Genomic DNA, 12,489 nt, shown 5'->3' with positions numbered 1-12,489 from the left:
TTTGACCAAGGAAAAAGCCTAAATTAAAAAATACTTGAAAAAGAAAAATGACTGTCTTGGCAGTGCTAGAAGTAGTACTCAAAAGATTTTGTAAAAACTATTACTTATATAATAGTAGGCTAAAACTATTAATACCACACAGTACAAGTCCTGCATTTAAATGCTTACTTCAAGTAAAAGTGAAAGAGAGGCATTATCGGCACTATGACTTAACGTCTGTTCAAGGTGCAGCTTTAAACTCTAATATCATGCTGAGTAGTTTAATGAATGATAATGCATCCTATTTTAAATGTGATATCGTGTGGGTAAAATCTGAATCTGCCACGTAACCAGTAACATTTCTCTGTCAGGTAAACGTGGTAGTACAAAGTACACAGTAAGTCAGTAGCACACAGTTGGGTTGCATATTAAGTGCTTCTGTAAGTTATTTTGGGGTACAATGGTTCTGGAGAAAGCTGCAAGCAGCAATACAGGAGGCCCAGCAATCGGCACGTTCCAAACAGGCACATTTTGAACAGGCACTGCACTAGTTCTTTCAAAGTGTAGTAAACAGATTCCACAGAGTGAGATAATTCACTCCTTTTTCTTGCACTTTCAAAATTAAGTTTTATCTTGTTGCTGCCCACTGGAAGAAAGGCCAGCGTTTGGGGTGAAACCTAACTGCCACATCTGCGTTTATACTGTGGATTCAGAGTGTTTGTGTTCACTTAGGTGTGTTTTTTTAAATGTTACAATTGCTTCTTAAATGTTAAAACTGCTTTTTAAATGTTATAACCACTTTGAAAAGTAATGGAAAGCCACCTGCACCCATAAAGTAGACATAAACAAACTGGCTGGGACCATAAATGATACCGGCGTTCTCCTTTAAGACCTTAAGAACAGTGGAGAGCAAGTTGGCAGTGTCTAATCAGCACGGTTCAAAGAGAACAGTAGGAGTCTTTGTGCCGTGTCATGTGAACATTACCTGTATGTTGCCCAGCGTTTAGGGAGCCTCATGTTGTTCTCCTTCCCAGTGGAATCTAGGAACTCCTCTGGTATCTGTGATTAAGCCGGGTAGCCCCTGGCTCTCAGGGATCTTGTCCTGGACACACAGGGAGAGTCACAAACAAACAGTCTCCACATCACTGAACAATGCATTCATGGGATAGCCTACTTAAACAACAGCAGTACCTTAATGAATAGGTTTTTTATTGGATACTAGGGGTGTAATGGATCACAAAACTCACGGTTCGGATCATGGTTTTGAGTCACGGATCGGATACATTTTTGGATCAGCACAAAAAAGGGGGATTTAAATGTTTAATTAAAAATGTAATAACATTAACTTTCAACAATAATTACTTCTTTCCCCATTAAATTGCTGTTAAACGACAAAAACAGATGAGAAAAGGGTATTTTACAATAACTTTGAATGCACCACGAGGTCGACAACAGCAGTGACCAAGTGCTATATATAGTTTGTGTCTTTTAGCGGCAGACTGTTGTACGGCCCGTTGTTGGAATCCTCTACAGTTAAATACAGACACACTTTACACCATTTACGGTTTAGCTGTCAGCACTTTAACCGTGTTTAATCCAGCTACTAGCTACCTAACGGTAGGCTAACGTTACCCAATGCCAAGGGTAAATTTTCTTTATAACAGTGTAGCGGATCATACTGTAATAGTAAAGCCACTGTATGCAGAGCCGTCAGAAAAGTGTGACTCGCTCTGAAACGTTTTTAAACGTTTTTGTAGTGTTCCCTGGACACAAACCAGTGAGAGCCATTAAAAAGAAATAAATGATTCTACATTATAGTTCTGTTAATGATCATGGTGCTGCAGCCTCAGAATGGGATTAGTATAGTTTACTTTTTTGCCCGCAGGATTGCACCTATAAATGAAATTATAGGTGTAATACAATTCCAGTTTTCACCAGTAATATAATAAGTTAACTGTGATTAAATATGAAATTAATACACTGTTAATGCTTATGCATTGACTTGAGCAGCAATTTTCTCCCACATCCATTCTCTCTCTTTTGCAGCAGCAGCCGCTGTCTTGCTTTTTAACGAAATGCATGTTCAAACTCGTTTAGAGCGAGTCACATGGACCACTTTGTGACATGGTGCCTAGGGCTGGGTTCCGAACGTCGATACTTTTATGGTATCGAAAAAAATGTCGGTGCCAAATTTCGGTTCCAAAAGCATCTGAGCCCAAGCTTATCTGTCCTCTCTGCATATTGACACGGAGCGGAGCTCCGACCGACACACACACACGCCCGCGCGCACACGGAGAGGTGCGGACGGAGTACTGCAGTAGTGTCTGCAGTTTTGTTGAAGTCACAGAGAGTCACGGTTGGTTTCAAGTGTGGTTACAGTTTTTTAAAACTTGACGCAGACAGCGTTTGCTGCGATGTGATATTAATGGCGAGCCGAAAGCAGTCGCGGTGCTGTTGACGTTACACTTCCTCTTAGACAAGCAGCCACAACGGTGGTTTCTCTTGTGTTTAATGTATTTTTGTTGATGTTGAAATGGATTTTAAAACATATGGTATTGAAAAAAGTATCGTTCGGAATCGGTATCGAAACTGAGGTATCGAAATTGGCACCGGATCGAAAGATTCTGAACGATACCCAGCCCTAATGGTGCCAGGATGCCTTTCTTGAGCTGAACGCCTCAAAGACAAAAGACGTGTATTGACTTTAGGCATAATGTCACTAACAATGTAAAAACTAGTATAAATGGTCAGGAAATAGAGGTTGTTAAAGAGTACAAGTATTTAGGATCCATTATTGATGACAAGTTGTGCTTCGAGCCAAATACTAGTTTGCTTTGCAAGAAAGGCCAGCAGCGCCTGTATTGCCTTAGAAAGCTGGCCACGTTTAATGTGGACAAGACCTTGTTGACCCTTTTCTATAGGTCCTTTGTTGAGTCAGTTGTCACCTTCTCCTTAATCTGCTGGTATGGGTCCATTACTGTAAAACAAAAAAATGCCCTCTCCAGGTTAATTAAGGTGAGCAGCAGTATCACAGGTTCTAGGCAAAAAAGGCCTGGAGGAACTCTATCAGAAGCAGATGCTAAAAAGGGTTGAATCTATCCTGTCAGATAGTTTTCATCCCTTACGGGCTGAATTTCAGATGCTGCCATCCGGATCACGCTTTACACTTCCAAAACTCAGAACAAATAGATATAAACACTCCTTTGTACCTGCAGCCTTTCTACTTTTTAATTCTATAAAGAACCATAGATAACTTGATTTATTATTTATTTTTTTAAATTTGCCTGAAAGGTAGGCAATCTCTGTATTGTGTGTATGATTGTGTGTGATTTTATTATACTACCTGCTGCATAACAAATTGCCCCCAATTGTGTATCTCCATGGCAAACGCGCGGGGGGAGGGCTGGGCCCATTCGGCATTACGGGAGCCCAGATGGGACCGTCGGCGAATGTTAAGGAGAAAAAAACAACACTCGATTGGGAGGCCCCTGGTGGCCAGGGGTCCCCAAGCAGCCGCTTAGTTCGCTTATGCCTCGGCCGGCTTTGTCACTAAGCCCCGCCCTCTTTGCACTCGTCATAGAGCCCTTAGCTCAGGCAATACCGGGCTCCAGACTAACTTTTTGCCTTGGTCGCACTGGTGCACCTAACTTTTTATTTAGGTGCACCAGCACAAAATTTAGGGGCACCCAAATCTTTCCTCGCGTCGCCATTAACGCCACAATTTCAAGGTCACGTTTTTATCACGCTCCATATACATTCATATATATGTCAATTATTTTAAACAAGAATAAGGAGTTGGTACACTTTTATTTTTATTTGAAGCACAATTATACTATACCGCTATAAAGTCTTATAGCGGGTCCCCCCTTGCTGTCAAATGCCCCTCAGATGACCAACACCTGTAATTTGGCCTTCTTCCCCTTTGGCCTTGGCTAAACCAGCTTGCTACACTCCCTAGCATCAAAATTCTCCAAACTGGGCCCCTCCACACTGATTCTTATCAGATCTTCCACTAGTCCAGGACTAAAAATCATATCTCTGTATTTTTCAGCGGAATGGCGATAAACAATATATATATATATCTATCTCTAATATATATTTTTTACAAAGTGGGCTAAATATTCAGTTTTAAGTCAAAGCCACTTTTCAGATGTGATTAAAATAAAATGCAAAGACAGGGTTTCCTTCCCAATTTGAAAATATACAGCTGCAACACATGTAAATGATCTGAAATAAATAGGGGATATATTTATATATTAATATATTTATAAAAAATATATCTCTGAGAAAGCTCTTTCACTTGTTTTCAACAACAATAACAGACCCGGATAGCCCAGTAGCTCATATAGGGAGAGAGGGGGAGTGCGATGGACTCAAGCGTATTCTACTCACAGAGTGACGGCTGACTCATTATCGGGTCTGCGGTGTTACACACGTCTTGTGTAGGCTATGAAATGTCTGTATCGTCCCTGGCTGCGCTGCATTTTTATGATAATGTGGCCATGGGTCACATCTCTCGCCCAGGTCCAGCAGGCTCCGTATTACATGCTATTACTCAACAAACTAAAGTTAGTTGCATTCAATAACTTCTAATGTGTTTTTCGCCATGGCGGCCGCAATAACAGAGAGTTACCAGCGGAAACACTGGTCCAATACAGGTTTCCCTCTCATACTTAACAATATACAGCTGTGTTAATAACAATTAAAACTGTAGACAAATGTCAGCGTGTGGATCAGCGCCGCTGTGTCTCTCCGTGTTGTAGAGGAGAATGAATGGGGGGGCGGGGCTGCGCGGAGGAGAGATCCAAACACAGGCACGGCTTTACAGAAGGAATGGGTCATGTAACGCAACATTAAAAAATATCGATATAAACGACATCGCTTCATTCGTGGAGAGGCAGCGGATGCAATAACGTTAGGTGCACTGTTGCGACCTGGGAAAAATCTTAGTCGCACCTTTAAAAATGTTGGTCGCATTTGCGACCAATTGGTCGCACTCTAGAGCCCTGCAATAAGGGAGGACCCAGAGATTAAAGGGATTCCAATTGGAGATAATGAATACAAGATAAGTCTGTTTGCAGACGATATATTGCTCACTTTGACGGACTTACAGAGAAGTGCACCTAAATTGATGTTCCTTTTGAGATTCTTTGGCTCCTATTCGGGGTATAAATTGAATACACATAACCTAGATACTCTCATATAATTTCACACCGAATACTGACTGAAATGGGACACCCCTGCTATTAAATATTTGGGAATCTGGATCCCAAATGACATCTCCAAAATATATAAGACGAATTATGCTCCAGTTATTAAGACAATCAGGACAGATCTAGATAGATGGACCGTACTGCCCCTAGACATGTCTAATAGAACTGAAACGATAAAAATGAATGTCCTTCCCCGGCTTCTGTACTTATTCCAGTCACTCCCTGTAGAGGTCTTTTTTTAGGGAATGGAATAGAATGATATCAAGATATCAAGAGGCCCCGAATTAAATATAAGATCTTGCAGTTACCCAAAGAAGAGGGTGGACTTTCCCTACCATGTGTAGAGGACTATTATATTGCTGCCCAGCTAAGACCCCTAGTTTGATGGTGTAATCCAAACTACTCCGCCACTGTCTGTCTGTCTGTCTGTCTGAAAAATGCCATTTTAATGTCAGGATGTTCAAGAGATATACCTTGTGAAAAATGGCTCAAATATTTACTTTGGTGACTACGGGGCGAAAGAATCGCTCATAATCTGTGTTGTGTGATAATGATTGATTTTTAAAACTTAACCTGTGGAGATGATTCCTCTGAACCTGCATGCAATGCAATGCTGTAGTATTATCAATACAATAACAACAATCCTAATAATCATAATGGTAATCCTTTATTACATTAATATTATATCAACAATAAGATACTCCAGAGACTGGATGGCTGCCATGAATATGCAGCTCATCATTTAACTATTTAAACATTTGCCAAGAACAATGAATGCTTCAATATGTTCATTCCAATAACAATGAAATGTAATTTCAAAGGTTTTTTTGCATTAATAATATTAATAACTAAAAGAACTACAATAATACAAATATAAAGCGCTATTTATTCTAACTTCCCCTTTTCTATTTCCCTGTGCAATGTTTTACGTGAATATGTTGGAGGTTTTAGAGTAGTCCAATGAACTGATTATGAGATCAGTGACAATGTTATGTCATATTTCTTCTGTGTTACACGCTATATAGCCTACTATCTCAACATCAATCTCAAATCAGGTTTGTTCATGAATAATTATCTACAAATTAATAAACCGAATGACCTTTTTGGTAGTTGGTTTGTAAAAAAAAAAATGATAAAAGCCGTGTTAATCGATTGCATAGAACCACATAATGTAATTGTGAACAACAAAACAATCAACAAACAAAATAAAAATAAAATCGAAATTAATTAATTCATTTATTTTGGAAGATTGTTTGTAGCTCCATTTTTGTTTTTACACTTTAAAAAACTTTTTCGTCAATGATCCAACTATCTACCACTGCCATGTGGTTCAAGATAAGAGAGCTCACCTCACCGCTCCTCCATCTTTTTAAACATTTAAACGTAGATAAGGTGAGCCTGTTAAATAAGTTAGTTATTAGAACACAGCAGTTGCTAGTAAGGAATGTTTTGCCAGTTTCGGTAAAAAAAAATTGTTCACTGAAATGTAGCCCTTGGTTTACTGTCGACCCCTCGTGACAGTCCCGCACAGCATCTAACGTTAACTGTAACTAACTCTACAGACGAAGCACTTCAGAATAAGGTTAACGTTACTCATAATGCGCAATTCGCAATGTAACGCTAGATTAACCTGCTTGGCACCTCCGTAATAAAATACTGCAATTCTGTCATGTGGATATGACAGAACATCACGCGTAGGGACTGGGCCAAGGACGGATATAACGTTACCCGTTATGTTGGGGGTTTTTTTCTGCTTAGCTGAAGCACTTCAGAATAACGTTAACGTTACCCATAATGTGCATTTCGCTATACCGGTACTGATTAACCTGCTGCTTGGCACCTCCGCAATAAAATACTACCCTTCTGTCATGTTTAGCTATATATATATTTTTAAATAATATGGCCTATTCATATGAAAGAACGTCACGCATCGGGACTGGGGCTGTTAACTCGAATAACCAAGCCAGACCGCCCCAAACCGGGGCAAACGATAGCGTTTTGGTAGCAGCAACAACAATGCAGCCCAAGTAAAGTTAGCTAACCTTAAGTTAGATAATGTTCCTTACTCGTGCCATACAGTGCTAAGAAAAGGTAACGTTACCCGTTCTGCTGGTTTTTTTTTTTTTTTTGCTTCAGCTCACCAAACGGAACGTTAACCATGCACAACACACGCCGTTTTGCACGAAAGTATATCCTTTAAACTACAAGTTATTCTATAGCATGTGTTAACGTATTTACTTACCCTTCCATGGATTCCACAGCTTCGCCATGACGAATCCTTTCGGTAAAATGAATAAATCACCTTATCCCGTTAGCTCTTCATCCTAGCGTCACTTAGCAGCCTCCTTTCAGCCAGCGAGCCAATCAGCGGGCGGAATACTTCCCTTCATTTCCGGTTTTTCACATCAAGAGCCCTCAACCGTTAGTCCAGTAGTCGTATAGTACACGCATGTGAAGGGAAAAAAAGGGGTGAATCTCCCCAAACTGGCAACAGAAAAGCTGACAAATGTTTATTACTCATAAAAATCTCCTCTATAACATATAACAAGTCCTAAGAGATCCAAGTGGTGGAAAGTATTGAAAGATTCTGAAATCGGTGATGCCACAATTTCCCATTGCCGCACATTGTTACGGAGACACTGCAGATGAATATAGGGAAAAATATGTTAACTAACAGATATCACCATGAAACTTCCCCAGTGGATTATTTAGATTAAGACAATCATTTTTTTCTATCATGTAAGTTTTCTGAACTTTTATGTTTATTATGCAAATGCAGCATTATCTTAATAAATAGGCCTATGTGCTAATTTGCATAAATAACGGTGTTGGGATATTGTGGCTTAATTAATCGATTTCAGTATTTTTCATTACTTCCCACCACTTGGATCTCTTAAGACTTCTTATATGTTATATACTTTTGTGAGACTAGATCAGTTAAGAGTTTCTGTTGCAATGTGTGTGGGGTCATGTTGCAAAATGCCCTTATTATGGGGTTATGGCTAGAATGGAACCGTCTTCGGTAAATATTACATTACGTTTTCGCCTGTTTGCCTGGCACATGGGGGATGGGGATAGGGATCTGGGTGTCCTACCCCTAAAAAAATGTCAGATACTTTGTTCCTGCATTCTAGTGACTTTTAAAGAAGGAAAATAACAAAATAATAAATACACTACAACGGCATGTTAATGTTAAATACTTTTAATAAGGTCTAGTTTTTGGTTCATGCCCCTACTCCAGCAGAGAATCAGGAGGAGGGAGGGAGGCCCGGCCTACAGCCGACACTGAACACCTTTAATCGGGAGAATTGTCTGGCAGTATTATGCTCGTGTTGACGTCGACACGTGTATCGGGTGCAATCTAGCACCACCATCCCCGCCGGCATCTGCCACATGAGCTGATCATAATAGGCTACCAGTGTGCGTTACCAGTAAAAGTTTAAATAAGGGACAAAGAAATTGTATACATTGTATACAGTTTGGAAATAAAACCTGAATAATGTCTTAACACTGTCCATGGCGCCTAAATAGTTTATGGCTTGCTAATGAAGGCTTTGTTCAATTGATCTCATCTGAAATAGTTACATTTTTGGAATACAATAAAACACCAGGCATGTCGTTTTCAACTATATGGGAATCCATGAAAGCATATCTAAGAGGACAAATGAGCTCATATTGCGCCCAAAAGAAAAGGAGTGAAACAGCACGGCTTAATAAACTAACTGATGATGAATTACATATAGACACAATACTTGCACAAGCCCCATCACCAGGCTTATAAAAGCAAAGACTGATACTTCAGACGGAATTCAATCTCCTTTCAACCAAACATATATCAAACCTCCTCAATAGAACACACCAAGATAGGCAGAATCCATGCACACCAACTACGCCAAAAGGCTGAAGCCCAGTCCATAGCTGAAATAACAGATGAGTTTGGCACCAAACATATTAACCACTCTAAAATTAACCGGGTTTTTCATCAGTTATATTCAAAATTATACACTTCAGAGTCACATAAAGATGAATACCTTTTCAAGTCTTTTTTTGATAAATTAAAAATCCCCTCAGTAGGTGACCAAATAGCCTCTGAGCTGGGAAAAACCATTCACAGAGGAAGAATTTAATTCTGCAGTTAAATCTATGCAAAATGGTAAATGTCCAGGACAAGATGGATTTCCTAGTGAATTTGTTGAAGATAAAAAAGTTAAAAACATGCTTATGTTTTAGTACAATATACTTTTAGGTAAAAAATGTAACTTAAAAATGTAAACTGTTGTGTGACTGAGTGACACTGAAACTGAGTCGAAAAGGATTGTTGCAATAGATTAAGCCTAATCAGCATTTGACTGCCTCACCCCAAACCTAGTTTCTAAATAATTGATTAGGTCATGTCTGTTATTTAGCATGAATGTAGATGCTCTAGAAGACTTATTGTTTAAACAACTTTTGGGGAGCCACTCCCTGCGGGGCCAGACTTGATTAGAAAAAAGGAAATGTAAACTCTGTAAACTTGAATAGAATCGGCACTACCATGTTAAACGACCTTTGTCTGTGACCTGGAGTAAACCTGAAATTCAGAGGTGTGTCTTTAACCTGAGAGACAGGAATATAATTCAGAAACAGAGATGATTTCAGGACTGCGGACCTGGGACCCGACAAGGGAACAAGGTTCTGCAGTCCGCTGTTTACAGTGTATTGTTTTGTCATGTCGCATGACTGCAAAACTGTGACCCCACAAGGGGATGCATGTCTTGTAGTCCACTGCTGGCAGTGTTTCATGTTTTATGTTTGATTGTTTTTGTCATGTCGTTTTCATCGTGTTGGTCATTAAACCCTTTGCTTAATCTTTCAATTGGACCAAGCCTCTCCTTCCTCCTCAGAAATCGAACGAACACATCTTTTAGGATTTCTCAACAAATCTTTCAACAAATTTGCTAAAGAATTAACCCCTCTATTGCTCTCTACGTTTAAAGAATCAGCTGTATCTGGCTCACTCCCTCCAACTATGCGTCAGGGTGTTATATCCCTTATCCTTAAAAAAGAGATAAATCCAGTAGAATGCGGCTCATATCGTCCCATTTCCCTATTAAATGTTGACAGTAAAATACTTGCTAAAATGCTGGCTCTAAGACTGGAAAAAGTACTTCCTTCACTGATTTCAGATGATCAGACAGGATTTATTAAAAATAGACAAATATCTTCTAATATACGTAGATTACTTAGTGTTCTGTACGATCCCACTCTGCCCAAAGGCACAGAGGTATTAATATCCCTTGATGCAGAAAAAACTTTTGATAGGGTGGAGTGGGATTACCTTTTTTATACTTTGAGATGCTTTCGCTTTGGCCCAAAATTCATACACTGGATTGAGACACTTTATTTTCTACCTATGGCAGCTGTTCGAACTAACAACAACCTTTCTGCTTTTTTTAATCTACAGCGTGGTACTGGGCAGGGCTATCCTTGTCACCCCTTCTATTTGCCCTAACAATAGAAGCACTAGCTATAGCACTGCGTAACAGTGTTGATATCAAAGGCATAATGAGAGGAAGAGCAGAACATAAAGTGTTGCTATATGCTGATGACATGTTGGTGTATATGACTGACCCCAGGACCTGTCTGCCAAAGATATTTGATCTGTTGAACTCCTTTGGCAAGATATCGAGATATTAAATCAATGTGCAGAAAAGTGAGCTTATGTCTATTGATCCCACTTACCAGCTCACTACAATCCAGTCCCTGCAATATAAAATATGCACAAATAAATTTAAATATTTAGGTATTTGGATAACCCGTAAGTTTAAAGATTTCTATGAAGCCAATTTCTCTCCACTTTTAAGTTGCTCAAAGAAAGATTTAGATCGTTGGAATCTCCTTCCCCTGTCGTTAGGGGGGAGAATAAATGTAATCAAAATGAATATTGTGCCTTGATTTTTGTTTCAGAGTTGACTCGGACTCGAGCTTCGAGACTCGTCAACAACCTGTTTTCATGCAATTATTGCTTTTTAAATCTAAATTTATTCATGTATTTGTATTTTCTTTTATTGGCGCATATACGTTGGGGAAACGTATGACTAGCTGCATGTCCCCTGCCCTTTGCCATAATGTGCAACGTAACGCATGGGTTATGCCTTATGTGCGCGCACTCCCATATAAAAAAAATGCATTGACGATGGCGACACCAAGTCCTCCCGGAGTTGTGCCTTTTGTCATTAGTTTTACTTTCAATGACTTCGTAAACAGTGGCATACTCATATTGACCCATCATCGCCATTTTTGGAGTAGTACCACAAGAACTTGGCATAGACAAATGGGATAGAACTGTGATAGCATTTGCAACTCTCTTGGCCAGATGCATTGTTTTTATTAAAATGGAAGGATAAGTCTCCACCTGTATTTAAACACTGGATCAATTATGTTATGCACTATTTAACTTTTGAACAAATTCGTTATTTACAAGGTAATATTAAATTCAGTAATATCTGGCAACCTGTTCTTACATTGGTTGAACAGATGGACTCTAATGACATTGTATGATGTGAATGTTGTTGTCCCCCCCTCCCTTCTTTTCGTTTATTTTATAGTCTGCTTTTCTTTGTAGCAGTGGTGCGATGTGGGTGGGTAGGATGTGGGTTGTCATGTATCCGTTTGTTGTATGTAAAAATACAATAACAAAACAATAAGACATTGTTTTTATACACATTTTTGCTTTTTATTATTAAATACAAAGAGAAAAGGGTTGTCTACCAGATTTTATGTTTTGAGTGATGGAATCACGTGTGGATATATGCACGATACGGTGACGGTCATCTCTTTCATTTCCAATAGAGAGCTTTAGTCGTTTCACAATGGCTGGATTACATTCATTTCCAAATGAATTAATTCAGGAGGAGTTTTATTCAAAACACAAATATTAAAAGAACATTTAACACAAGAAGGCGGTCACGTTCACCACATAAAAAATGAACCAAGATGAAAGCTGTCATTCTTATTTATTTGTCAAGGAACTAAAGTGTGTCACAGCAGTTTGAGTCAGCTGAAGTGAAGGTGAATCCTCTCCAGCGCTGTGTTTATACGAGTCCACGTGAAGACCGCAGGATCTGCTCCGCTACTGCAGAGGTTGTTTCAGTTCAAACAGTCCTGTTCCACCTTTGACCACTTTCCCCACCACCAGGCAGGCTGAGGGGGACACCAGCTGATCATGTGACCCTGAGAAAAGATAAGACTTTATTAATCCCACACTGGGGAAACTCCTGGAGAAAGAAAAACAACAACAAACAGCCGTGAACAAAAA

General features: G+C 39.4%; 2 protein-coding genes across 2 annotated transcripts in view; both read right to left on the bottom strand.

The window, feature by feature from the left end:
- The window catches only part of st3gal5 (ST3 beta-galactoside alpha-2,3-sialyltransferase 5), a 44,846-nt gene extending 37,283 nt beyond the window's left edge, over window positions 1–7,563 (bottom strand). Inside the window, exons 1-2 of the mRNA XM_039813688.1 lie at window positions 7,435–7,563; window positions 965–1,081 (exon numbers count right to left, since the gene is read on the bottom strand). Coding sequence (XP_039669622.1) covers window positions 965–996 — 32 coding nt within the window. The 5' untranslated portion in view covers window positions 997–1,081; window positions 7,435–7,563. The remainder of the gene's footprint in view (window positions 1–964; window positions 1,082–7,434) is intronic.
- A 4,322-nt stretch (window positions 7,564–11,885) lies between these two features.
- The window catches only part of polr1a (RNA polymerase I subunit A), a 53,779-nt gene continuing 53,175 nt past the window's right edge, over window positions 11,886–12,489 (bottom strand). The window contains exon 37 of the mRNA XM_039813215.1: window positions 11,886–12,404. Within this exon, the coding sequence (XP_039669149.1) occupies window positions 12,304–12,404 (101 nt within the window). The 3' untranslated portion in view covers window positions 11,886–12,303. The remainder of the gene's footprint in view (window positions 12,405–12,489) is intronic.

Source organism: Perca fluviatilis, chromosome 10 (assembly GCF_010015445.1).
Source record: "Perca fluviatilis chromosome 10, GENO_Pfluv_1.0, whole genome shotgun sequence".
NCBI lineage: Eukaryota > Metazoa > Chordata > Actinopteri > Perciformes > Percidae > Perca > Perca fluviatilis.
Note: the sequence above shows the minus strand (reverse complement) of the source record. Positions and strands in the feature narration are given on the sequence as shown.